General features: G+C 44.5%; 3 protein-coding genes across 7 annotated transcripts in view; 2 read left to right on the top strand and 1 right to left on the bottom strand.

Annotated features, from left to right (window-relative positions):
• Positions 1-64: 64 nt before the first annotated feature.
• Positions 65-18,525, top strand: TMEM170A (transmembrane protein 170A). Of its 5 annotated transcripts, none has more exons than XM_047078783.1 (3): positions 65-320; positions 13,084-13,185; positions 16,465-18,525. In XM_047078783.1, exons 1-3 carry the CDS (start codon positions 188-190, stop codon positions 16,593-16,595), a joined length of 366 nt encoding a protein of 121 aa, XP_046934739.1. In that variant the 5' UTR covers positions 65-187; the 3' UTR covers positions 16,596-18,525. The 5 variants fall into 5 exon arrangements, with proteins under 5 accessions (XP_046934739.1, XP_046934738.1, XP_046934740.1 ...); XM_047078782.1 differs by having other exon boundaries at positions 13,084-13,254; XM_047078784.1 differs by lacking the exon at positions 65-320 and adding an exon at positions 428-1,032 and having other exon boundaries at positions 13,084-13,254.
• Positions 18,526-24,377: 5,852 nt separating this feature from the next.
• LOC124510769 (tigger transposable element-derived protein 1) lies at positions 24,378-26,159 on the bottom strand. The gene has a single exon (XM_047077414.1). The coding sequence runs from the start codon at positions 26,157-26,159 to the stop codon at positions 24,378-24,380; it is 1,782 nt and encodes a 593-aa protein (XP_046933370.1).
• A 516-nt stretch (positions 26,160-26,675) lies between these two features.
• The window catches only part of CFDP1 (craniofacial development protein 1), a 120,747-nt gene continuing 119,466 nt past the window's right edge, over positions 26,676-27,956 (top strand). The window contains exon 1 of the mRNA XM_047078781.1: positions 26,676-26,841. Coding sequence (XP_046934737.1) covers positions 26,778-26,841 — 64 coding nt within the window. The 5' untranslated portion in view covers positions 26,676-26,777. The remainder of the gene's footprint in view (positions 26,842-27,956) is intronic.

Genomic DNA, 27,956 nt, shown 5'->3' with positions numbered 1-27,956 from the left:
CGTCCTGTGATTGGAGGAAGGTCCCATCACTTGGCTGAGCCGTTGAGGTGGGAGGAAGAGGGCCCCATCCGAGGGTGACGCTGAGGAGGTAGAGTCAGAGAGCGCTTTGGTCTGTGAGTGAGAGCGAGCGAGCCTCGGCAGCACTTCGGACGCTCCCCCACATCTCTCTGCGGTGAATGGCGGCGGGATGGAGCACGAGGGGAGCGGCGGCAGCGGAGGGTCGGCCGGGCTCCTACAGCAGATCCTCAGCCTGAAGCTCGTGCCGCGGGTGGGCAACGGGACCCTGTGCCCCAACTCCACTTCTCTCTGCTCTTTCCCAGGTACCGGCCCCGCCCCGCCCCGCGCTTGCGCACTCCGCGCTCCGTCGCCGCCGCCCGGCCGGGGGGCGCCCCTTCCCCCGCGGCGGGGTCCTCTCCGCCCGGCTGTCCCACTTTGCCGGGGCTGTTTGCCTCCTGGAAGGAGGTTCCCGCTCCCTCGGCGGGGAGCTGGCGATGTAGCACTTCCTCCGTCGCTTCCCCGCCGGCACCTCTGGCGGACCATTCCGACTCTGCGCTGGGGGCCAGAGCGGAGGGAGCGGCCGCGAGTGGACCCGTCAGTGGAGGGAGCTCGGCCTCCACCCGAGCTGATGTTGCTGTTTGGAGTTTCCAGAAGCTCCAGGGTCAGACCGGGACCCGACAGAGCCCCGGAGGCGGTCGCGCCTGCTAGTTTAGGGGCTCGAGGCGCCTGGCCCCTGTGGTCCGCGCCGGCCGTGCGGCTCTCGCAGCTCGGACGCCGAACCGTCCCGGCCGGGCTGAGGGGCGGTCGGCACTCCGCGCTGCCCTGGTGTGTAATTTCGCCCCAGCCCCGGGTGCCCCCGGGTTGTCTGCCGATCGCTCCCACCTGCGTCCAAACGCACCCACTCCGCCAGCTTCTCTTTCGAGGAATCACTTTCTGAGACCTGTTGCCGAATTCCCCACTCCCGCGTTCGAGATCTCTGACACAGATGCGTTTTCACTCTCCTTAACGCCCGCCGGAGCTTCTGCTGGGCCTGATGTAAGGGTTTTTTTCAAAATTATAAGAAGGTAGAAAGCTCTCCATGCTCAGAAAACTGAGAGGAGGAGAAATGACTGGGGAAGGCTCATAAAGGCTTTGAGGGGAGGGCGCAGTTCTGTGTTGGACCTTTAAAAGGCCAGGAGACAGAACAGTGGCGATGGAAGGGTGAGGTTGGGCTGTCCGGCAAAGGTGACTGGGAGTAAACAATTCGAGAACTGGGCCAGGGACCTGCAAAAGAAGAACGATTGGATTACTTACTGACTGCAGTCATAAACAAGGCACCTGTGATTTCTCTTCCACGGGGAAGCGACTGCCGGGCGCCATTCAGTGGACCCCCGGGACTTGGTGTGTATTTACCTGCCTAGTAGTTTCCCTGACAGCTTTGTGGGACAGCTGATGATAATAACCACGTTGGGGCAGATGCAGATGTTAGTTTGGAACTCTAGCTAAAATGATAATCTGGCAGCTCACGTTGTTTCAAAAGGTACTAAGAGCACATTTGACCGTGACAACAAATCTATGGCATTCTGGAGACACTATGAAAAATGCAATGTACACACAGTCTGGAGGTTCTGCTGGACCAGATTAGTCTGTTTTTGTTTCCTCATTTTGAAATTTTCAAACATACTGATACATTGAAGTACTTTACTTCCGACTCATTATTAACATTTTCATTCTTTTGCTTTATCTCTATATGCATATATGTGTGTGAATTGTGTATGTACATACATACACACACGCACACAACATTTTTATTTTCTGCAGACCCATTTGAAAGGAAGTTACCGAAGTGATGATGCTTGGTGCCTAATACTTCAGCATGTATCTTTTTTTTTTATTTATTTAATTTTTTAATGTTTATTTTTCAGAGAGAGAGAGAGACAGAGTGTGAGCAGGGGAGGGGCAGAGAGAGAGGGAGGCACAGAACCCAAAGCAAGCTCCAGGCTCTGAGCTCTCAGCACAGAGCCCGACGCGGAGCTCCAACTCACAGACCGCGAGATCACGACCTCAGCTGAATCTGATGCTTAACCAACCGAGCCACCCAGGCTCCCCACATAGCTTTTCTCTTTAAAAAAACCAAACAAACGAAAAAACCCAGATCTAATCCAGGATCACACTGTGCATTTAGTTGCCATGTCTCTTTAGTCTCTGTGAATCTAGAACAGTTACTCCATCTTTGTTCCTTCACATTTTTGAAGAGTCCAGCCTAATTTCATAGAATGTCCTATAATTTAAGTTTATCGATCATTTTTTTCATGCTTACATTCAGATTAAACATTTTTGTTTAGAATCCTATCTATACAGGTGATGTCCACTTCTCAGTGCATTATATCAGGAGACCTTTAACATCACGGTGTACCTTTACTAACACTGCTGTCAATAATCATTTGGTGAAGGTGGTGTTTATCGGGTCCCTCCACTGAAAGGGTACCTTAATCCTTTTGCGATAAGTCATATGTGAGGTGATACTTTGGAGCTGAATATTCTCCAGTCTTGTCTATCTTTTAGTTGCCTTTTCTTTAAGATCGAGATAAGTGGATTTGGGACAGTAGTTAGACATTATGTCATAGCAGCTATGACAGCTATGAGAATTGTTTTGCTTTCAGAAAGTATTCTGAAAACAGGAAACTGCCACATGAGTTTATGGGCAGTTCTATTGATATATATATCATTTGGGGGAACTATTCATTCATATTCAGCAAGTATACATTGGGCCCAGTGCAGGCTCTGGGCTTGGGATATAAACATACATGAGATATAGCCCTTGATCTGAAGTTGATCAGAATGGGATGGGTAAACACAGAGCCTCCCTGCTGTGTCTCATCTTTAACTGGACTAATGGATGTTATAGGTACGTGGAGTTTGATCCTTTTTGAGGCACCAAAGCCTGCTTACAGTGAGTTCTATTCATTGACCTGAATCTGGAATTATTTCTGTTTTGGCCTCACAGAAAAGACTACTTGCGCTTTACGACAAGTCAATATGGCAAAATCGTTGCTCTAAGATACTCTGTGGTTTGTCACCATCAGGAAGCTTTGAATTGATTTTTTTAACCTGCATTTGCAATTTAGCCATTTAGATTGCTGCCTAACCCTCCCTATTCCAGGTTGTTCAGATTTCTTTTGTCATCGTTTTTTTAGCAAATCTGAAAGGCAGATCTTGTCTTTTGCAGGAATGATACGAACTTTCTGAAGGTAGGAATTTTTATTAATGGCAGTGTTAAAGCGTGTCCTGTGATAGTTAAACTGAAACCTACCTAGGGTTTGGTTTTGCCGTTGCCGGAGCCAAGAATGGGTCACACTCAAGACCAGTTATTTATTCATTCACTCAGTAAGCATTTACTCAAGTGTCTGTTGCCTGCCTATTATTTTCTAGGTACCAAGTAAAGATGTGTAGCAAGCAAAACAAAGGAGGATAGAGAGAAAATGAAAGTATGGAAAGGAAGAGCTGGTGTTGTCAGACAGGAGGGAGATAGTAAGTGGCAGGTCTTGCGCGTCAGGTGGGGGAATGCCGTTTTACTTAGGGTCATGAGGAAGCTCTTGATGATGATGCTATTGGAGCTGCAATCTGAAGGACGTGAGGCACAAGCCATGCAGCTGTTGGGAGAAGCTTCTGGACAACGACACAGCAGGTTCAGAGCCCTGGCTCAGGAGTTTACTTAGGAAACATAAAGAAGGCCACCATGGAGGACGGAACATTGTGGGCAAAGCAGGGAGGAAGAGGTGAGGTCACCTCCCAGAGGGTGGTATGGGAGGGTTTTGAGCAGAGGGCGGATGATTTGACCAACTCCTGAGTGTTCAATTCAGTGGTTTTTAGCATCTGCAGAGTTTGCACCCATCATCACAAGTAACTTTAGAATATTTTATCACCCCAACAAGAAACCTCATACTTGGGGCGCTGGTGTGGCTTAGTCAGTTGAGCGTCCAACTCTTGATTTCGGCTCAGGTCATGATCCCAGGATCGTGGGCTCAGGCCCCACGTTGGGCTCTACGCTGAGCATTGAGTCTGCTTAAGATTATCCATCTTTCTCTCTCTCTCCCTCTACCCCTCTCCCTCGCTTGTGTTTGCGCTCTCTCAGATAAAAATAATAATAATAAAACAACCCCTCACAATATACTTCATACCCTTTAGCACTGATTTTCTGGCTTTGTGTGAATAGACGGAAGGCCAGATCAGGACCAAGAGGCCGCTGGAGTGAGACAGGCCAGAGGGTTACACTCAGAAACCAGCAGTGAGCAGGCAGTCAGGCAGTGGTGTCAGAAGAGAGGTGACAGCCCGCAGCGGGCATTCCTGGTGGGAAGGCCATCACTGTTAAGGAGGAGTGGAAAGGTCTCTTGGGGAAAACTCCCTGCTTTCCTTTATTCTCACACTACTCCCACGTTCACCACATTCTGACACCGATCGTAGGGTTTTCTACACGTCTACCAATTCTGTGACACTAGTTGGGTGTCCTGAAGTTCAGTTCCTACTCTGTCTACCTGGAGTTAACACTAGATCCCACAGGTAAAGGGCTCAGTTTCCCCAGTTCGTATGCCAGTCAGAAGTCTAGGTGGTTGGCTGTGCTTCTGACCGGCTGGCTCTAAGTTGGAGGTTCCTATGACCCTCTTCCTTGGTTCAGTTAATTTTCTAGAGTAGGTCACAGAACCCAGGAAAATACTTTACCTACTAAATCACCAGTTTATTACACAGGATATTAAAGGATACAAATGAACACCAGATAAAGAGTTACATAGGGTGAATTCAGAAGGGATTCTGAACAAAGGAGCTTCTGTCCCTGTGGAGCTGGGGCCTGCCACCCTCCCAGGACATAGGTGTAGTCACCAAACCCGGAAGTTCTCTGAACTCCCTGCTTTGGGGATTATATGGAGGATTAATCACGTACACGTGATTGATTATTAACTCCACTTCCAACCCTTCTCCCTTTCCAGAGGATGGAGGGTGGGGCTGAAAGTTCCATGCTTATAATCATGGCTTTCTGGTGACCATCCTGGAGCCTACCAAGAGTGCCTTCTGCGAACAAAAGAGGTGCCTGGAAATTCCAAGGGATTTGGAAGTTGTGTGTCAGAAACCAGGGTCAGAGAGTAAATATTAGGGGGTGCCTGGGTGGCTCAGTCAGTTGAGGGTCCTGTCATGATCTCACAGGTGCATGAGTTTGAGCCCCGCGTCGGGCTCTGTGCTGACAGCTCAGAGCCTGGAGCCTGCTTCAGATTCTGTGTCTCCTTTTGTTTCTGCCCCTCCCCCTGCTCATGCTCTGTCTCTCAAAAATAAATGTTTAAAAAAATAATAAAAGACTAAATATGAGAACAGAATATTTTCTAGCACCATTATTTTTTTCTTAAAAATATTTTTAAATGTTTATTTGAGAGGGGGGTGCGGCAGAGTGCAAGAGGAGGAGGGGCAGAGAGCAGGCTCCAGGCTCTGAGCTTTCAGCACAGTGCCCGATGCAGGGCTCGAACTCACAAACCGTGAGATCATGACCTGAGCCGAAGTTGGACACTTAAGCAACTGACACTTAGCACCATTATTTAAAGGGTTTTAGGAGCTCTGTCAGGAACTGGGGGCAGTAACCGATATATATGTATCTGATTTTGCAGGGGACCAGATAGACCCCATGGTGGGTAGGTGGGGTTCAGTAAGAGAGGGGTCTCACAGTGGGCAGTGTGGAGAGATGTAGGCTGATGGGCAATTAGTGTGAAGGCAGTCCAGCACTGAGTTGCAGGACCAGGTAGGACTACAGTTCCCAGGTTCCCTTAGAACCCTGGCTTCAGAGAAGCTGACCTTGTTCATTCGGTTGTTTGACCTGGAACATAAAAAGATAGAGTGGGGCCAGCTAAAAGGATGGCTGAGTGCTGAGCCTCACCCTGCCCACTTGGCTTAGGCTTCTTCTGCTTCTCTGACTGGGGCCTGGTTGGTCTTGAGGCCTTGCTTAGAAATTGGTTGACTCAGTTGTGGAGATTAGATAGGGAGCCAGCCATTACAAACCCTTTCTGTTAATAAAGAACTCACCTAGAGGAATCTGCAGTCTGTGTGGCTTATCCCTTTAACTGAACCATCTGTCTGAAAAACAGATTCTTAAAGGTAATAAGCTCCTTGTGGGCAGCATGTTTGTCTTGTTTTGTTTCACTCAAGTGCCTGACATAGGGGATGGGCTCAGTAAATACTTGATTGTTGAAAGAATAAACTCTTGGCGCTTGTATTAGTTTGCTATTGGCACAGCAACAACTTACCACAATTTAGTGGCTTCAAACATCGTAGAGTTCTGGAGGCCTGAAATCCAAAATGGGTCAGCAATGCTGCCTTCCTTCTGAAGGCTTTAGGAAGAATTGGTTTTCTTGCCTCTTCCGTCTTCTACAGGTCCCCTGCATTCCTTGCTTCTCGCCCCCTTCCTTCATCTTTAAAGCCAGAAGCATAACATCTTCCAAGCACTCTGTCTCCAACCCTCCTGCCTCCTCCTACAAGCACCCTTGTGATTACATTCGGTCCACTTGGAAAAGCCAGTCTACTCACCTATCCCAGGACTCCTGACCTAATCACCTCTGCAAACTGCCTTTGCCACCTATTCATGGGCTCTGGGGATGAGTGTGTGGACATCTTTGGAGCCCAGTCTGTCACCAGTGCTTAATCTGATTGTCCCTTATAATTTTTTGTTGCAGATTAATTTTCTGATTTATACTTCAACATCAGGCAGTGCTAGGACTTCAGCCGTCAGGGTAAGCAAAGCTGAAGATAATGCGCTTGATTTGAAATAGTGAACAAAGAAATACTGTAAGATATGTAGACACAGATTTTTGACAGCATATTGAACCGAAGAAATGAAAAGTACTATATGATGATCCATAAATAGCTATTACGTAGATAGCAAATTAAGGTGCAGTAGGTTAAAGGGAAATCGCTTAGTTTTTTTTTTAAGTGTTTTATTGATTGGGGTTTGCCTTTGCTATTAAGAGTCCTTTAATAATCTCATCCATCTGAAAAGTGTTTTATAAACTAGACTACTCACCTAACATAATAAAGCCCTTTTTTTCCTCCTTAATGTGACTTAAGTGATGTTCTATAAGATTTGTAGGCACTGATGAAGCTAATGGATGCAGCTCAAGGTTGTAGGAGGGTGCGTGCGGTATGCTTCCCCTTCTCAGAAACTCCGGAAGTGCTGACCTGCTGTGCCACACCTTGTTTACAAATAGGCTTCTCAGCTTTCAGGAAAATTGAGATGTGGGTTGGTAGCCTAGCAGTCCTCCTCAGGCAGGTGCTGTGCACCAGGAAAATAGGGAAGGGGTGAGGGTTGGTGTTTTAGGCTGCTGTAACAAAATGCCATAGGGTGAAGTTTTTTTTTTAAATTTTTTTTTTTAATGTTTTTATTTATTTTTGAGACAGAGAGAGACAGAGCATGAGCAGGGGAGGGGCAGAGAGAGGGAGACACAGAATCCGAAGCAGGCTCCAGGCTCTGAGCTGTCAGCACAGAGCCCGACACGGGGCTCGAACTCACAGACTGTGAGATCATGACCTGAGCTGAAGTTGGACGCTTAACCGACTGAGCCACCCAGACGCCCCTAGGCTGAAGTGGTTGAAGTGGCTCAGTCCATTAAGCTCCTGACTTTGGCTCAGGTCATGGTCTCACGGTTTGTGAGTTTGAGCCCCGCGTTGGGCTCTGTGCTGACAGCTCAGAGCCTGGAGCCTGCTTCGGATTCTGTGTCTCCCTCTCTCTTGGTGCTCCTCCCCCACCCGTACTGTCTCCCTTTATCTCTCAAAGATGAATAAACTTTAAAAAATTTTTTTAAAAATAAAAACTTATTTTCTCACAGTTTTGGAGCCTGGATGGCCATGCTGTGGTGAGGGCCCTCTTAGGCTGCCTTCTTGCTATGTCCTCACATGGCAGGGAGAGAGAGTGAGAGACGGAGAGAGAGGTCTCTCTTCCTTTCTCATCAGGCTTCTATCCTCTCGGACCCACTTTTATGCAGTTATCAATTTGGTATGTCTCTGGCAGATCAAGGCCTCACCTCCCAGCTCAATGCCCTGATGGTGCCATGGCGTCCAGTATGAAGCCAGGCTCCAGCACCGCCTTGAGTTGCTCCAGAGAACAGTGCTTACCTCTAAAACTTGGGGAGCTCCAGCAGGGCCCGAGAGTAGTATCAGCTCAGTGGCGGGGTCTGAAGTCCGTTGTGGCAGCCAGCAGGCAGAATGGCAACTGCTCTGAGTTCTTAGAGGCAGATTTTGCATCCCATTGTCCACCCTGGGACGCTGGCGTTCCTGGTGCCATCATAGAATTTCACACGCTCGGTGGTGGGATAGAGGTCAGAGTCTCCACGTGATTTGGGGAGTAGCTGGTAAGGACTGTGGGATTGAAGATGGGGTTACTGCTTTGGAAGGGGACAGCATGGTTCTGTGCCATGGCGTGGGGTCAAGCTGGCGGCGGTGGAATACGAGGGGGCTTAGGCTGAAAAGACCAAGCTGCTGTCACTGAGCCAGGGTGCCTCAGGAGAGGTGTGTGGGCACCAGAGCTCTGGCAGGGGCACACGTATTCGAGGGGCGGTTTCTGGACACTATATTTTTACATATATTAGCTTTTTATGTTACGTATATTTAGTTTTTAAGTTTGGGACCTTACTATGTAATCACTTTATGCCCCGTATTTCATGATCTAACTTGGCTTAGCAGAATTTGGCAAACCCTGTCAAACAGACCAGTTTCAACAGTATTATGAAATTTTTCTGAAGATAGATCTTGTTCGGCGGGGGGTAAAAAAAAAAGTCTCACAAACGGTTTGAAACTTTTTTCAACGTTTTTATTTATTTTTTGGGACAGAGAGAGACAGAGCATGAACGGGGGAGGGGCAGAGAGAGAGGGAGACACAGAATCGGAAACAGGCTCCAGGCTCCGAGCCATCAGCCCAGAGCCTGACGCGGGGCTTGAACTCACGGACCGCGAGATCGTGACCTGGCTGAAGTCGGACGCTTAACCGACTGCGCCACCCAGGCGCCCCCGGTTTGAAACTTTTTATAGCAATCTGTTTTTCACCAGAGCAAAAGTGCCAAAACACCCTCAGTCGTTTGTTATTTTTAATAAGCATTGAGCCCTAGATGGGGCACACCTGATACTTTCATTCAAAGCATGAACTAGGTGTCCTAATTCAGGTATGTGTCGAATATAGTGTTAATTGAAGCTTTAGGTGAGTCAAATGAGCAAAGAATTAGTATAGCCATCAGTGACAATGCCAAGGGTGGCTTGGGGGCATTTGGCTCCCACCCACAACAAGAATAAGAAATTGGGAAGGAAACATGCACAGCAGTAATTCTTTTTTTTTTTTAATTAATTTTTTTTTTTTTTTTTAAGAGTGAAGAGTGAGTGGGGGAGGGACAGAGAAGGAGAGGATCCCAAGCAGGCTCCGTGCTGTCACTTGGGAGTCCACCTCATGGGGATCGATCTCACGAATTGTGAAATCACGATCAGAACTGAAATGGAGTCTGACGATCAACTGCCCAACCGTCTGAGCCCCCCTGCGCCCCCGCACAGCAGTCATTCTTACGACTGCTTCAGATGCAGCTTCAGATACAGCTTGAAGAAGAGTCCCTGGTCCTGCCCTTCCCGGTGTCCACGCTCCCCAAGCCAGTTAGTGCTCCTCGTCGTTTCTGTAATTGTTCATTCCAATCCCACCAACCTTCCCAAACTGTTCTTTTGGAAACAAAAGCCTTTTTTCTTCTTTTTCTACTTTCTTTTAATAATAATTCTGTAAAAGCCAGTAAGCAGCTAGAAAAGCTTTTTAAGAAAAATCGAAGTAAAAAGTGAATTGTCATTAGCCCTACCCCAATGTATCCCACTCCCCAGAAATAAGGCTCTTTTGTAGCTTGCCAGCATGGAGCATGTGTGGGGCCCAGTAGGGCTCTGCCCCAGCCCCCACAGGCACTGTGGGCTCTGGCAAGTTCCTTCCCTCCCTCTGCCTCTGTTTCCTCAGCCAAGAGCCAGGGATATCATGTGCCTCACAGAGTTGTTTAGAAGATTGCACTGGTTAAGATTTGTAAAGCACTTAGAACAGCGCCTGCACATGTCCTCAATATTTATTAAGTACACCTACATCCAGACTGTTTTCCGAATTCATAGACTTACGCACACGTTTGTTTCTTTTGTTTTTATAAAAACAGAGTCTTCTGTACACTCTTCTGGAACTTTTTTTTTTTACTTCCCACTGTGGCTTGGGCATCTTATCCCATCAGTATATAAAGATCTATCCCATGTTTTTACGTGATAGTGTAATGTTACAGTATGTAGGGGCGCCTGGGTGGCCCAGGCGGTTAAGCATCCAACTTCAGCTCAGGTCATGATCTCACGGTTCATGAGTTCGAGCCCCGTGTTGGGCTCTGTACTGACAGCTCAGAGCCTGGAGCCTGCTTTGGATTCTGTGTCACCCTCCTCCTCTGCCCCTCCCCCACTTGCACTCTCTCTGTGTGTGTGTCTCTCTCTCAAAAATAAAAAAAATTTTAAATGTTACATTATGTAGCTGCACCAAAACATGTTTGACAAGTCCTACACTGATGGACGTACAGTTGGCATCTAGTCTTTGCCATTACAGACAATGCTGCCGGGAACCCCTTGTTATCTCCGGCCTTGCCTGCATGTGTATTCCTGTCGGATGTATTCCTGGAAGTAAAGTCTCCGTGGCAAAGGTGTGCACACTGGACTTTCTTGGATACACCCTTCTAAATTACCCTCCAGAAAGGTTTTCTAGTTTGTACTCCTATTGGGAGTGTAAGGTGGGGCCTGTGAAATAGTGTCCGGACAACCCTTTACTGCTCAAAACCTTTAATGGTACTTTTAGGGCTTTCACACTGAAGTCTTTAGTCTGGCCTTGAAAGCCCACCATAGTGTGACCCCATCTGTCTTTGTAGCTTTTTTTTTTTTTTTTAAGTAGTCTCCACGCCCAATGTGGGGCTTAAAGTCATGACCCTGAGCTCAAGAGTCACATGCTGTACTGACTGAGCCAGTCAGGCGCCCCTATCTTTGTAGCTTTAACTGCTTTTAATCTTATAAACCCTCTGTTTTAGTCAGGACACTCGTTTTTACTCCGGGAAGTTTTGCCCCAGGAGGACATCTGGCAAAGTCTGGAGATAATTTTGGTCATTGCAACTGGGGGGAGGCCAGTACTGGCATCTAGTGGGGAGAGGCTAGGGTGCTGCTCCGTGTCCTGCGATGCACAGAACAGCCCCACAACAAAGGGTTGACTGGTCCAGATGTCGGTAGTGCTGTGGTCCGGAATCTCTAAGTTTAAGCTGTTGACTGGTCTCTGAAACTGCCTGTTACTTACCTGCTCCTAGCACAAGGATGGACAATATATTTTATCTCACATGACACCTTCGTTGTATCCATGTGGGTAGCTAAGGGGCTATTTTGAGAATTCTGAAGGCTTGCCTGGGTTCACTGAGGGGAATTGCTCTGTCTGCTGTTTACCAGATTGCAAAGTCTTGAGGGCAGGGTGGTATCTCCTCCTTTTTTGTTTTTTCTGAGGTGGCTCATGCATAGGTTTTTAGACATAGTTGGTGATCATATATTTTAATGTTGCCTAAATTACAGTCATCTTAAAAGTCAATTAGACATTCTCCCTAGGAACTAGTTGCGCTAACCTGCCCCCTCACCTATGTGCCGTTTGTCTCTAAGGCAGACATTTATATTTTCTGGTATTTATTTCATATCTTAAAGAGCTTTGCTATTCTTTTTTTTTTTTTTTTAATTTTTTTTTTCAACGTTTATTTATTTTTGGGACAGAGAGAGACAGAGCATGAATGGGGGAGGGGCAGAGAGAGAGAGGGAGACACAGAATCGGAAACAAGCTCCAGGCTCTGAGCCATCAGCCCAGAGCCTGACGCGGGGCTCGAACTCCCGGACCGCGAGATCGTGACCTGGCTGAAGTCGGACGCTTAACCGGCTGCGCCACCCAGGCGCCCCTAGAGCTTTGCTATTCTAAGACGTGATGGCCTGATATGAATTTATGTATGTATGTATGTATGTATGTATGTATGTATGTATGTATTTAGGACCTTTATCCGTGGTAACCTATATTAAAAACATTCATTACTTACATGTAACACCCAGTGCTCATCACAAGTGTCCTCCTTAATGTCCGTTACCCGTGTAGCCTGTGCCCCACCCACCTTCCCTTCAGCAACTCTGTTCTTTATAGTTAAGAATAGTTACGAGTCTCTTATGGTTTGCCTCCCCTTCTGTTTTTATCTTATTTAATTTTTCCTTCCATTACCCTGTGTTCCTTTGTTTTGTTTCTTAAATTCCACATGGGTGAAATCATATGGTATTTGTCTTGCTCTAACTTACCTCGCTTAGCATAATGTACCCTAGTTCCATCCACGTCATTGCAAATGGTGAGATTTCTTTTTTTTTTTTTTTGATGGCTGAGTAGAAAATGATTGTTGTGGAGTACCTGAGTGGCTTGGTCAGTTGAGCATTCAGCTCTTGATTTTGGCTCAGGCCATGATCTCATGGCTCATGAGCTCAAGCCCCACATCAGGCTCTGAGCTAACAGTGCAACGCCTACTTGGCATTCTCTCTCTGTCTCTCTGTCGCTCTCTCTCAAAATAAAAAAAAAATTTTAACTTAAAAAAATTTTTAAAAAAGGAAACGACTGTTGAATGAATAAAACTGTAAAGCTTTTCCATCGTAGAAGTCTAAAATGATTGATCATTTTAGGGGTTGACCAAGTTCTTCTGGAAATGGCCAGATAGTAAATATTTCAGACTCTGCAGGCCATGTGCTCTTTGTCACTGTTTCACCTCTGCTCTTGTAGCTTGAAAGCAGGCCTAGACAAGATTTAAATGAATGGGCATGGCTGCGTTCAGTGAGAGTGTATGCACAAAACCAGGTGGTGGCCTGAGGGCCGTGGTTTGCTAATCCCTCTAGAACCATCAATATTTAGATATTTGACTGCTGAACCTACCTGGCACCTGGATGGCTTTGAAAATGAAATAAGCGGGTATGATGACGAGCCCTTGGTAATTCCTGTACTAGGAAAGTCTGTGACTTGTGACCTTTCTTTGCTTTTCCTTGTAGAGATGTGGTATGGTGTGTTCCTGTGGGCACTGGTGTCCTCTCTCTTCTTCCATGTCCCTGCTGGATTACTGGCCCTCTTCACCCTCAGACATCACAAATATGGTAGGTTCATGTCTGTAAGCATCCTGTTGATGGGCATCGTGGGACCAATTACTGCTGGAATCTTGACAAGTATGTTAGACATTAAAATACCAGTCATACGTTTCCTATGACTAGTCACTTAATTTCAGGACCCATTTTAGAAACATGTCTGTGTGAAATGAAGAAAAAAGGGTGGCTTTTAACCATGGGCGCTTTCTTTAGCGTACTGTTTTTCTCTTATCTCTAACCCCCGCCTCCTCCTCCTATGATTTGGCTAACATCTTTGACTTCCGAAGTTGTATTTTCTCTCACTGGCTTCAGATAAGCTGTGTGAGGCTTTTGAGATGTAGTAAAACTACATTTTGAAATCTAGTAAAAGGTGTTTATCTTTTTGGAAGCTACTGCTCCTTTCTTGTCAGCTATCAATTGACCGATGGCATCGAAAGATTGTTGACGAGGTCCTTCTCCTCACTCAGGATGAATAATAATTTTTTAAGGATGGAAGAATAATTCTAGTTCAGAAAAGTACCTGATTTGAGGCACCTGGGTGGCTTAGTCGGTTGAGCATCCGACTTCAGCTCAGGTCATGATTTCATGGTTTGCGAGGTCGAGCCCCACACATGGTTTGCTGCTGTCATTGCAGAGCCTGCTTCAGATCCTCTGTAACCTCCCCTCTCTGCCCCTCCCCCACGCGTACTCTTTCAAAAATTTTTTTTTTAATGAATGGTACCTGATTTGTCTTTGGTTATTTTTTTCCCCTGTCAAAACTTTCTGAATAAGAATTGGAGGGGCGCCTGGGTGGCTCAGTCAGTTGAGCGTCGGACTTCAGCTCGGGTCATGATCTCATGGCTTGTGGGTTCGAGCGCCATATCGGGCTCGGTGCTGACAGCTCAGAGCCTGGAGCCTGCTTCAGATTCTGTTTGCCTCGGTCTCTGCCCCTCCCCTGCTTGCACTCTGTCTCTGTCTCTGTCTCTCTCTCTCAAAAAATAAATAAACATTTAAAAATAAATTGGAATAACACAGGCACCTGGGTGGCTCAGTCGGTTGAGCTTGGCTTCAGCTCAAGTCATGATCACACAGTTCGTGGGTTCGAGCGCCTCATCAGGCTCTGTGCTGACAGCTCAGACCCTGGAACCTGCTTCAGATTTTGTGTCTCCCGCTCTCTCTGTCCCTCCCCCGCTCATGCTTTGTATCTCTCTGTCTCTCTCTCTCTCTCTCTCAAAAATGTTAAAAAAAATTTTTTGAAGAACTGGAATAACAAATTATAAATTGTTTTTACTTGTTTTTGGCTTTTGCTGATATCATAAGGATGAGAATCAATTTAGGTCATTTTTAAGCTCATGATTAAATATAAATATATTTTATATAAATTAAAAGCTCCAGAAACCAAAACTAAAAACACTCCATTATCACATCCCTAAGTGAAAACCTCAGTTTGCGTTTTGGTATATGCTTTCAGACCTTTTTCCAGGTGCACGTGTAAACATAAATACATGCTGAAAAGATAGAAACACAACATTCCTGCTAATTTGTAATTTTTGTGTGAGTGTGTGCATTTAAGCCTTGAGCTCTAAATGGAACTGCCCCTCTGCCTTTTCTTTGACTTGAGGTTTTTTTTTTTTTTTTTGAGGACAAAGTGGCCTCATTTCTTTGTGTTCTGTAGGTGGTGAAACCTTTGTGATAACAGGAGGAGGAGGCCAGTTTTCTCTTGTCTGCATTAAGGTGTTTCCATAACTGGCTTTATATAGTATTTTTAACTGTATCGCCTGCTGCTGCTCTTTAGAGACCCTCTGTTCCAGTTTCCTTATTGGATTACCGGCTCCTAGGAGCTGTCTCAGATTTCTCATCAGTAAAATAAGGATAATTCTACCCTCCTCAGATGCTGTGTGATGATAAAAGGAAATAATGTTTATTTAAAGTACTTAATACCTAACACTTAGGAATCGTGCAATAAATGTGTCCATTCTCTCTTTAAGACTCTGGTGAAGAGAGTCCATTTCCTTCCCATTTTACTGCTCCTCCTGGTGTGCTTTTTTCCGTTCTTCCCTTCTTCATCATCTAGGCCCCACCTTAGGGCCTACTTCAAGTTTCTTACACTTCTTTCTACCCAACCTACTTGTTTTGGAGCTAAATTATGAAGGGGCCTGATGCAGCAGGTGCCTTGCAGATGTTAATAACATAGGCACTGTATGCATAGGCACTGGAGGTGGGCATTTGAAAGTCACAGATGTTCCAGGCAACCAATACAGATACTGGTTAATTTGCTCTTTCTTCTTCTTCGAATTTGTTAATATGTTTTCATATCACATGTGTAAAATGTGTAGGCATTTGATTGAGATGCTGTATGTTGTCTTGTATTATTCAAAATCTGTTTCATGCTGTGCTTTCTCTGTTCCAGCTTGATCTGAGTATCATGAGAATAGGGATCTTAGAAAACATACAGGCAAATACCTGTTTGCAGGAATGAACACACTGACCAAGGAGGATTCTGTTTGGAATGGTCTTTGAGAGGAGGGTCATCTGGGAACTTTGGATCTATTATTGTCAAGCTAATGAAATCTTGGCTCTCTCAATACAATGCTGAGTCCCTGTAACAATTCATCTGGGTTTCTAGGGAGGTACAGATGTTTGTGTTTGGTTTACTCCGTTTCTAGAAAGTTGTGGTGACTTAACGTAATAAAGACGGTTAATGATGTGAGGAACAGAAAGGACCCCCTTAGCACCTCTGGCCTCATGCCCTTTGAATTAGTAACAACTTCATAAACGTAAAGTCACCCTTTCCTTTTCCCTCTGCTCCTCCTCCGTCCGCTTGGGGAGGGGAGCTGAGTACAGTAGAAGACAGAGCGGGCGTCTCTGGCTTTTTCTGAAATATTTCTTGCTCGGTTTCCCTGGAAAGTTTCATTGGCATTCATTACCAAAATTTTATTAGGTACCTGTTAAATGCTAAGCATGGCAAATAAGAGATGTTTTTGTGATGAGTTTGTAATCAGGTCATGTGGAAATTTGTGATTTGGGTTATGATTTCCAGATTATTTTATTCAGTAAATCCAGGAGACTCCATTTTAAGGACTCACTTTTCAGCGTCTGAAAGCACTAATCAGTAATTTATAAGTCATATGGAGAATACTTAAAATCTAGAGAAAAGTATAGGGAGAATAAGACATTTCTATGATATTTAAATTTTAATGTAAAAAAAATCTGGAATATTCTACTTAGGGTAGGATTTTAAGTACTGTATTTTCCTGATTATATTAACCTTGATTTTTTTTTTTTTTTTAACGCTCTTGAATTTTTAAACAGGTGCTGCAATTGCTGGAGTGTACCGAGCAGCAGGAAAGGAAATGATACCATTTGAAGCCCTCACCTTGGGCACCGGACAGACATTCTGTGTAGTAGTGGTCTCCTTTTTACGGGTTTTAGCTACTCTATAGCGAACACCCTTATACCCCGATGGCAAACCTCATTTTTACAGAATCCTCAAAAAGAATACATTATGGAATGTAGTGTTTTCTTAATTCTTCAAATGGAAGAAACTTGGATGAAGAAATACGTGTGAAGAACGACATTTCAGCCCTTTCTGCGATTTGAAGCTCCAGGAATCGAAGATCTTACTGGACTCTTAATGTTCTCAACCAAAACAAATCAAGTGGGTTTTTTTTTGGGGGGGGGGGCAGTATTTAAGTAGTTTTACAGGTGCACCTTTACCCAAGCTAGGTCAACAATGCTTCTAGATTGACATACTTTGCACTGAAATGTATAATAATCTGTGAGAAAATGCAATGTTGCCTATAACAGAGAAACTATGAAAAATACTGGTTTCTTTCCAAACAGAGTATACCATACTAAAACCTTATTTAATCTAATCTTGATTAGAATTTGGCAGACTCTTCTTTTGCTACATCTTCATGACAGTAAGTGCCAAGTAGGTTTTGGTTGAGTAGAGCTTTGAGAACAAATTTGGTGAAACAGAACAGGAAAAAACCCTACAACACAAGTAGTGGCTTCAGTTCCACTGCTGAAAGAAAACGAAGATGATGTGACATTTTATGGAAAACTATCTTGACCTCTGATTACTTAACATATTTTAAGAGATGTGAATCTATTGTTTTGTACATTTTATCAGAATAAGCTAGCTGACTGAGACTTTTTTGCCTCCCAAGTTCCTGTACCCCTTTTCTTGTCACTTTCATTCTCTTGATTTTGGTTAATTGGAAATAGACCCTATTAAATAGCTTGAGTTCAAAATTTTAAGCCAGATTGGTTAGGATGCTGTTTGGACAGTGAGGTACCAAAAAAATTGTTTTTTGTTTAAACATTGTTACAGTTTTTCTTAGTGACTTTAGTTGAAATTCTTGAAATGTAGCTTAAACTAGGGTAGAGGTTATTGATTTCTTAGTCTTAGTATGGTTACCACTTTTACAGTATTGGGGGTCACTCCCAGAAAGTGCCTAAAATTTAATTTTCAGATATACTTCCACATTTTACATTTCCCTTCAAGAGACTATTTCCTTACAGAGAATTAAACATCGTTTCTTTAACCCAGTTTTAGCTATCTTTATTTTTCTTCTGCCTAAATTGCTTTTTTATTAAAATGTCTGAAAACTGTGACCTTCAAAAGAAAAAGGATAGCAAAAATTAGATATCTAAATTGATCCTTACCACCTAACTGTGTTGTATGGAATACAGTCATTCTGTTTTCAGAATAGTTTCTGATTCATTAAACCTGATGTTTTTAAAGGAAAGTTTTCATTGTGACAGTAAGGCTAACAGCCCATGAGGTCATGTACACACAAACAATATCTATTCCATTTAAAGCAATATGCCCTCCAGCTTATGATTAAAAATAGCCTGGAAGATGAACTTATCAGGGAAAGTCAAAGAGGAAAAATTACAAAGAGGTCACAAAATTAACTGGAGATTTCCTTCTAACTAATAGGCCATTAGACCACTTATCAAAATTACAGTGACATATATTCAGACTAGGTGGAAAATTACAAGAAGACTTGGAATGCCAGCAAATGTTTTTATACATTCCCCAAGTTTTCTCTCCAATGCTCAAATCTTTCTTTCAAGCAAATGTAGCCTTTTTTTTTTTTTAAAGAGATTGTATTTTTAAGTAATCTCTACACCCAACATGGGGCTCAAACTCACAACCCTAAGATCAAGAGTTGCTTGCTCCACTGGCTGAGCCAGCCTGGTGCCCCTAAGTCTTTAAATAAGACTCCTTTTTCCAGTTCAAGGAGCTGTGATTTTTGCCAAGTAGCCGTTCAATTTAAGACACTTGGGGACAGGGGTGCCTGAGTGGCTCAGTCGGTTGGCTGTCTGACTCTTGATGTTGACTCAGGTCATCATCTCACGGTTTCTGGGTTCAAGCCCTGCTTTGGGCTCTTCACGGAGCCTGCTTGGGATATTCTCTCTCTCTCTCTCTCTCTCTCTCTTCCTCTCTCTCCCCCCTCCTCCTCTCCCTCCTCCCTCTCCTCCCTGCTCTCTCAAGATAAACTCTAAAAAAAAAGAAAAAGTGGGGACATTATATCCTTTATTGTAGAAAGTTATTTTAATCATCTCTCTTGAAATATACATCTTACTAGAATTCTCACCTAAAACATTTTGGATAGAATTTCACAAGTTAAACACGTGGGCCTATGGTTGGTAGGCCCCTCTTCCTGAATACTAATTTTTGAACATACTGATAGATGATTTAAATATTTGGTTATTTTTCTTTTAGAGCCAAGACCCAAAAGTTAGTGCATTTTGAAAAGTGTTTTTGTTCCCATCTTTGTTTGTTTGTTTGCCATATTTTGATGATCTGCTTTTTTAAAACTTCAAATATAAACTATATCTTTAAATTACTGAATATTTCATCCATCCCCATATGTGAACATTCTACTGTGAATAAATTTCTATAGACCTTTATATAGATTGAGCTTTGTAGCTTGAGATGTTTTTAAGGAAAAACTATTTGGATGATAAAGAATGTCTATTCTTTTTTGGATTTTTTTTTTTTAATTTCTTGTCTCAAATACACAATTATTTGGGGGTGGTCACTCGTGGAAAAATACTGGCATTTGTGCTGAACATTTTATTTTACCATATATAGGTTTGTAGAATTTTTGCCAACAACTGGCTTTCTTAGTGGCTATGCAAACACCCCTTCCCAGCTAGATACCCACTTTTTTTTTTTTTTTTTTTTTTTTTTTTTTTTAGTATTTTTTATGCAGGGGAAGGAGGCAGCTTGCATAAAAGCTGGATTCTTTAATACGGGGGCTTGGCGGGGGTAGGGGAGGCATTTCACGAAAACTTAAGTCCATGTACAAATTGCAATGAATATTCCACAAGAAGGATGTCTCTTTGTGCTCTTAACTCATTTTTAAATTTTGCAGCAAAACATTTACTGGAAATGTCTAAACCAGTGAGAAAAAGTTGATGCAAATCATTAAGCCATTCCTTATGTTTTCTAATTTTTTTTTAATGTTTTATTTATTTCTGAGAGAGAGAGAGAGAGAGAGAGACAGAGCATGAGTGGGGGAGGGACAGAGAGAGAGGGAGACAGAATCCGAAGCAGGCTCCAGGCATCGAGCTGTCAGTACAGGGCCTGATTTGGGGCTCGAACTCCCCAACTGTGATGATGATCATGACCTGAGCTGAAGGCAGCTGCTTAACCGACTGAGCCATCCAGGCACCCCATGTTTTTTAAATTTGGAATTGTATGTTGGCTTTCGGTTTCAGTGTCCTTTCTGACTGCTCTGGTGTGTATTAAGTTCTTACTACAACTGCAGTGCATATCGACCTTCCCTAAGAAACCGTTTCCTGGGAGGTGAGGCCGGCCGCCATCAGCCAGCCCCAGGCAGGAAGTGTGGTGTGTGTGCATTTCTGTTTCGTGCATTAGTTAGGCTGGTTGTCACTAAAATCAGCTTAGCTTTTGTATTAGATTATTTCACCAACTGCTACAGTCCAAATGATCAAATCTTTGTACAATAGAAAATTATTTAAATTTTATTTTTCTACTGACATTTCTAATTCTGGTATAAATGTTTATCAATAAAGAATTTCAATTCTGTGAACTGGGACTATTATTTTTATATTCAGTGGCCAATGAACTGAATCTTGCAGTAACGTCTGACTTAAATTTAGGGAGTTTTAAATAACTTACTACTTAACATATGTTTGGTTGTATTCCTTTTATGTTCAACGTCTTACTAATTTATGGTAAAATTCTTGTTCAAAAGTGTGATTAAACTGTACTTAATATGTAATCTTGAGTCCTCTTAACTGTACTTTGTGGGCTAGATCTTATCAACTGGAAGCTTTTTGTATGAAACCACACTGGCATGGACAAAAGCTGATAAGGTGTATGAAAAAGAAATATTTCAACAGTAAATTCACGTGGCGAGAGGCTCCCAACATCGGTTTAGTACTCTTCATTGACATTTTAAGTCTTTGTCTGTTCTGCCATTTTCAGCAAATTGGATCGGCCTCTTTGGGTAGCTTACATCATGGGCACAAGATGACCACTGTAGTTCCTGGCATTGTAGACAGACAATGTCTGGCAGTAGACTGCCCATCCACCATGTCTCTGTAGTTTTTATTGAAGCATAATATACGGTAAAGTGCACAAATCTCAAATGTGTAGCTTGATGAACATGTATGTGTTCACACATTTATGCTGAATACCACTCAGATCAAGGTACAGAACAATATTTAGCACCCCAGGATAACTCTACATGCAGAGTTTGGCCAGAAGCCCCCAAGACTGTATGTATCCAGGACCTAAGAGGAGGAGCTTGTCTTCAGTTTTCAGAAGGTGATAACCCAAGATTGGACAATGGAAAGAGACTGTAGAAAAGGAGGGGCTGAAGGTGCTGAGTATGGGGGCACCTGGTTGAGCATCTGACTTCGGCTCATGTCTTGATCTCACAGCTCATGGGTTCGAGCCCCACGTCAGGCTCTGTGCTGACAGCTCAGAGCCTGGAGCCTGCTTCGGATTCTGTGTCTCCCTCTCTCTCTGCCCCTCCCCTGCTCACACTCTGTCTCTCTCTCAAAAATAAATAAAGGTGCTGAGTATGGTAGAGAGGACCCCATAAACTCTTGCTAAGACAACACAGTAATAATGAACCAGGAATCTTCTAGGGAGTTTGCACTCTGGCCAACTGGAGAGCCCTGTCTAAAGGGGCCAACCATTACTTAGTCCCAGCCTATTTCTACTTTATGGGATTTTGAGCCCAGTATGTCCAGATTTTCCAGTTTTTCAGGGGAAGTTGGAAATCTAGGTTGACATCTCAATTTTTAAGTGCTTGCAACAAACTTGAATTCACATAAAATGCTTTTCAGGTCAAACAATGCATGCCTTTGAGCTGGATTTGGGCTCTGTTAAACTATTTGAAATAATGGAAAATAGCTCCTACCCTGATTATCCTTAAAGTGGCTGGAAACTGTGAATTTGAACAAATGCATGGAGTGACAGTGAGCTGCAAAGAGCCTGGGAGAAATGAGATGATGCTGGGGGAGAGTGTGTTGGAGAATTCTAACGCATCCTTTTCCCCAGGGGCAAAAGGCTACATCCCAGTTTGTCACTGCAGGGTCCATTTACAGTGTCCAAGGAAAGAGGCTGGCATGGTAAACTCCCAAATACTGGGTCCTAATTTCACATCTACTTTTATCCTCCCATAAGGACGATCTACCTAAAGCACAGACCCGAATGTAAGAACTAAAACTGTAAAGCTCAGAAGAAAACGAGAGTATGTTTTGTGATCTTGAGTTAGGCAAAGCCTTCTTAGATAGAACCCCAAAAGCACAAGGGACCAGAGAAAAATAAATTGGACTTTGTCAAAATTTTAAAATGTTATGCTTCAAAGGATGCCATCAAGGGTGTAGAAAGACACGCCACAGAATAGAAGGAATTATTCAAGTCCTATGGTTTATAAGAGACGGCTATTTAGAATATATAAAGAACTCTTAAAACTCAATAATAAAAAGACAAATGATGGGGCACCTGGGTGGCTCAGTGGGCTAAGTGTCCAACTTCAGCTCAGGTCATGAACTCGTGGTTCGTGGGTTCGAGCCCCGCGTCTGGCTCTGTGCTGACGGCTCAGAGCCGGGAGCCTGCTTCGGATTCTGTGTCTCCCTCTCTCTGCCCCTCCCCTCCCCTCCCCTGCTCGTGCTCTCTCTCTGTCAACAATAAACAAATGTTAAATAAATAAAAAGACAAATGACCTGGTTTCAAAATGGGCAAAAGATCTGAATAGACATTCTCCGAAGAACATATATCATGGCCAATAAAGACATGAAAAGATGTTTAATATCAGTCGTCAGGGAAGTACAAATAAAAACTACAATGAAATGCCACTTCACACCCACTAGGATGGCTTTAATAAAAAAGACAAGGGTTTGGCAAGGTGTGCAGAGACTGGAACCTTCAGGCATTGTTGCTGAGGTTATAAAATGGCACAGCTGCTTTGGGAAGCAATCTGGCGGTTCCCCGAAAGGTAAAGCATATGATTTCTATATGATCAAGCAATTCCACAGGTACATCCCAAAGAGAAATTACCTCCGAAGATGTGTTAAGTGAAAGGAGACAGTTACAAAAGACCACATGTTGTATAATACCGTTTACATGAAAAGTCCAGAATAGGCAAGTTTATAGAGACAGATTAGCCTGAGGCTGGGGATTGGGGAGAAATGGGTCAGAGGCTCATTTTTTTATGTGATGGCTGCACAAGTCTGAATTTACCAGAACTACTGAGTTGTGCACTTTAAAGTTTATTTATTTAGGCAATCTCTACACCCAACGTGGGGCTTGACCTCACAACCCCAAGATCAAGAGCCACATGCTCTACCAACTGAGCCAGCCAGGCACCCCTGAACTGTGTACTTTAGATGGGTACATTTTATGGTCTTTGCATTATGTTTCAATTAACTGTTTTTATTTATTTATTTGTAATGTTTTATTTTATTTTTGAGAGAGAGAGAGAGAGAGCGCACAAGTGTGGAAGGGGCAGGGAGAGGGGGAAACACAGAATCTGAAGCAGGCTAGGCTCTGAGATGTCAGCACAGAGCCCGATGCAGGGCTGGAACCCATGAACCACGAGATCATGACCTGAGCTGAAGTTGGACACTAACTGACTGAGGCACCCAGGTATCCCCAATTAGGCTGTTTTTAAAACTTTGCTGCTATAGTGCCACCACAGTGCCCCTTTTTAACATTTATTTTTATTTTTATTTTTATTTTCAAGCTAGTTGACATACAGTGTGGTCTTGGCTTCAGGAGTAGAACCCAGTGAGTGATTCATCTCTTAGATATGACACCCAGAGCTCATCCCGAAAAGTGCCCTCCTTAATGCCTGTCACCCATTCACCATAATGTCCTTTTAATCACAGGTGTGTTCATCTATTTCTTAGATTAACTCTAGGACTGGGTGACTCAAACCCAGACTAGTATAGAGTAACAATGAAGAGCAATTTTCAGCTGAGAAAAACCCTAAACCTGAACAAAAGGATGTTAATTGTTGCTGTCTCCTGTGTATCTGTTTCTGATTACTGCTTCCCATTAATTGGATTCTAATTAAGAAATATTTTTAATCTGATAAAATGATAGAGACCATAGGTGGCCGTACTTCCATGTGGATTAACTTGAAGGATGCATGTGGGTGTTGTCTGAATTCTAGGATTCAGTTGATTTTCGTTCACAGTAGTTATGTTTATAAAGTCATCGTGCACATTCAGTTAGCAGTACAGGGTCGGGTTCCTGTTAGTCTCCGGTCACAATCTTTTTTGTCAACTGATCAATACATAATCTTCTTTCATGCGTGTTTCTGTTCAAGAACACCTTATTTAATACATCTTTCTCACAATAATTATATAATAAAACACGGTTTCAATTACAGCATTTTTGTATAACGTCCTCTACAATACTGAGATTGTATTACTTAACTCTTTTCCTCAGTCAGACACACACATGCAGTAATCATATGTAGTACATGTAGCAAACACACAGCATAACATACAATATTCACATAAACACAGAGTACGTCAACACATACTGTATATTTCACAGTAATGCAAATAGAGTGTGGAAAACGTTAGAGATTTCATTAAAACATTAACTAAAATCTTACTGTTGATGGAACTGCAGGATGTGTGATGCTACAGCACACAGTGTGGTTAAACCTCTTGACCTTGGTTTGCCCCACGATAACCACGGGGGAGGTAGGTGGAGTTTATTCTGCAGAAGAGGAAGAGGGAAGCATGTCAACATTTGGCAGTTCAACCTCAGGAGTTTGCCTCTCGTGACTTGTTGACGGAGTCGGCGATTTTCCCTCCCAAACTGGCTCGAAAAGTTGGGTCAGCCTTGTCTGCTTAGCTTTTTGCCTCAAATCTTTAAGCATCTCGGCATAAGGGGCAAATGCTGTGGAGGTGAGGCGCTTAAATTTGAGGCTGCGATCAAGCATAGGGTCACACTCTATCATGTCATTGAAAATTCTTTCCAAGGCAGAATTCCATTCTGATATTTTGGTCGCTGTAAGAGGGTCAATTCTTGAAGTCTTAGGCTGACTCTCATCGCCGTCCTCATCACTGCCGACCCCAATGCCTTGTTTTGCCATCTCGTCCAGGTCTTCATTGGTGGGTTCTACTGCCTTCTCTTCCAAAATTTCCTCCACGTCTTCCTCCTTCATGTCGTCAAAGCCTTCTCCACTTATTTGCCGTGCGATATGCATTATGTTTTCGACACTGTTCTTTATACTTTCTGCAACACCTTCAAAGCCTTCGAAATTTTGCACACAGTCTGGCCAAACATTTTTCCAACAGCTATTGATAGTAGCTTGTTTGATGCTGCCCCAGGCTGTCCCAACATAGTCAATAACGTTACGTATGGTAACTGACTTCCAATAGTCCATCATGGTAGTTTCCTTGTTGGATTCGAGAGCCTGGAAACCCTTGCTATAGAGCTCCCTGGTATAGTGTGCCTTGAAAGCTTTTATTATACCCTGATCCAGGGGTTGGATGAGAGATGTAGTGTTTGGGGGCATGAAAAGAACTTCTACGTTGGGGTGGGCATTTTTGAGTTCTTCACAGCAATGGACTGGGGCGTTATCCAAAATTAATAAAACCTTGAAGGCAAGGTTTCTGCCCTGGAGATAGCATTCAACTTCTGGTACGAAGCAGTTGTGGAACCAGCTGGATGTCATCCACGCTTTTTTGTTCCATCTCCAATGGACAGGCATATGGTTGACGCTTTTCCCTTTAAGTGCTTGTGGATTCTGGGCTCTGTATACCATTAGAGGTTTGCACTTGAAGTCGCCCTTGGCATTAGTGCACAACAGCAAGGTTGCATAGTCTTGGAATGATTTAAAGCCAGGGGCTTTGCAGGCCATTTGTGTTATATAGGTTCTTTTGCCAACGTCCTTGTAAAATAAGCCAGTCTCATCAGCGTTGAAAACCTGCTCTTCCACGTATCCTTTGTCCTGTATAACACTCAGCAAATGTTTTTTAAATTCTTCTGCAGCCTCCCGATCTGCAGAACTTGCCTCACCTGCAAGTTTAACATTGTTCACACCATATCGCCTTTTGAAACGTGCAAGCCAGCCAGCGCTGGCGGAGAAAGGTTTAACGTTTTTCTGGCCTTGGGTTACATGACCGTAAATTTCTTTGGCTTTCAGCCTCACGACAATGCTGTCCACCACGCCTTTTTTATCGGTTGTCATCTCATGAATCCACAAATTTAGCCGCTTTTCCATCTTTTCCATAGCTTCCTCACGCACTATAGACGTTACTTTAGCACTTTCCGGAGCAGCCTCACGTACAGATCGGCGAATTTCCTTTTCCTTTTTCTTGATGTACCGGATTGTTGATTCATTAACATTGAACTCACGGCCAACAGCACTACAACTCATGCCTGAACGAAGCTTATCTAGCACACGTATTTTCTCCATAAGGCACATGACAGCCTTCTTGCGCTTAGGAGCACCAGGCACCACTTCACCACTACGCTTGGGGGTCATTTTTAACAGCAAAATCACCAACAAAAAGCACGGAAACGCAAAAAACGTGGCACCAAATAGACTGCAAATAGGACAATTATTTACAGCATGAGAGATGAGGCAAGAAAGCCCATTGTCTGCCTTGTTCAACCTCTGCTAGTACCCCGCACCGCTGGTTGACTCCAGCTTTTCATCCTCTGCGCATGTCCGCGAATAACCCCAGAAAGCACCGCGAATATTGATTTTGGGGTTACAGTAAGTTTAAGCAAGTAAGCGATTCGAAAATACCAAGCTGTAAATAACGAACGTCAACTGTAATACCACAGACATACAATTTTGTTTAAGCACATTTATTAAATCAAAGCGTCCAGACAGTGCTGGAGACTACAAGTTCCATCAGGCACCGCTTCCACGCGGAGCCTGTGCTCCGTCAACCACCACAGCAGCGCCAGGCGCTAGGCATTGGCCCGGAAGTGTCGCGTTTGGAATACGTAGCCCTTTTTGCGCACGCGCACACGTTGTGGGGGCCGCCCCAGCCGCCGGCTCCCCCACCGCAGCTCTATGGTCTCTCCCTAGAGCTTTGCCGTTGGGGGCAGCTGCTGCGGTCCTGTGGCTTCGTCCGCCCGGTGCAGCAGCAACATGGAGGAATTCGATTCTGAAGACTTCTCCACCTCAGAGGAGGACGAAGACTACGTGCCGTCGGGTGAGCGTTTGGGCCGCAGGCGAGAGGAGGCTTGCCCCGCCCCGCGCTTCACGTGAGGCGTGTTTGGTCCGGCGTGCGTGGCCCGGGGCCCCCGGTGGCGCCGGTCTCGAGCGTCCCCACCGCGCGAGCCCCGCATCCTCGCCCGCGTGCTTTTTCCGCGCGGTGGTGCGGGGCCGAGACGCGTGCACGCGGGCGGCTCGCACTGCCACTGCCCGCGGCCTGGCTCGAGCCTCCGCCCCTTCCCGGAGCGCGGGAACCGGCACGTGAGCACCACCCTGATCTGGGGACGCTGGCGGTGGCTGTCGGTACCCGCACCGCGCTAGTACTGAACTCCCGTGAAAGGCAGTGTGAGCGTAGGATGTTGTCGTCAGACCTTTCGCCCCGAGGGGCTTGCCAGCCGGCACCACGTCCAAGATAAATCTGTCTACTCTCTGCCCTCGCGTGGGATCTAGTTATTAGAAAGTTCACGTATGATGCATTTTGTCCTTTTGCGACGTATACCTGTTACTCTCTTTTCAGCTTCCCCCCCCCCCCTTCCTCTTTTTGGCGTAGGTTTGTCAAACTTAAAGGGGTCATTCGAACCTACCCCTTCCCCATCCTGCGCCTTCCCTCAGACTGCCCCATCTCATTGAAAGGATCTACCCACACAGTCGCTCCGGTCAAACAAAACCCTTAGGACTCATCCATCCTTACTTTCTCTCCTGGTTCAAGCAGTCAATAAGTGCTGTTGTGTCTACGTGGAAAATCGTTTTCTGACCGCTTCCTCGCCAATCTCACTCACTGTTACCGAACTGCCGTTCTTCGCTAGGATTAAGGCATAGCTTCCCAACTGGTTTGCCCGATACCATTTCCATTCTTGTCCACCACCGTTGGTCTTGTGATGGCCAGAGTGGTTATCTGAAAGCTGGTTTTCGTTTTTGTTTTTTTTTAATTTTTTTTTCAACGTTTATTTATTTTTGGGACAGAGAGAGACAGAGCATGAACGGGGGAGGGGCAGAGAGAGAGGGAGACACAGAATCCGAAACAGGCTCCAGGCTCTGAGCCATCAGCCCAGAGCCTGACACGGGGCTCGAACTCACAGACCGCGAGATCGTGACCTGGCTGAAGTCGGACGC

This window comes from Lynx rufus, unplaced genomic scaffold, assembly GCF_022079265.1.
Source record: "Lynx rufus isolate CCGP_SWC_20201006 ecotype Redwood Valley unplaced genomic scaffold, mLynRuf1.p SCAF_16, whole genome shotgun sequence".
Lineage (NCBI taxonomy): Eukaryota > Metazoa > Chordata > Mammalia > Carnivora > Felidae > Lynx > Lynx rufus.
The sequence above is the reverse complement of the archived record's forward strand: the minus strand, read 5'-3'. Positions and strand labels throughout refer to the sequence as shown.

Coding starts and splice junctions, on each gene's coding strand:
- LOC124510769 (XM_047077414.1), bottom strand. CDS start 26,159: ATGACCCCCAAGCGTAGTGGTGAAGTGGTGCCTGGTGCTCCTAAGCGC.
- TMEM170A (XM_047078782.1), top strand. CDS start 188: ATGGAGCACGAGGGGAGCGGCGGCAGCGGAGGGTCGGCCGGGCTCCTA. Junction 321..13,083: donor TTCTCTCTGCTCTTTCCCAG/GTACCGGCCCCG, acceptor TTTTCCTTGTAG/AGATGTGGTATGGTGTGTTC. Junction 13,255..16,464: donor TACTGCTGGAATCTTGACAA/GTATGTTAGACA, acceptor ATTTTTAAACAG/GTGCTGCAATTGCTGGAGTG.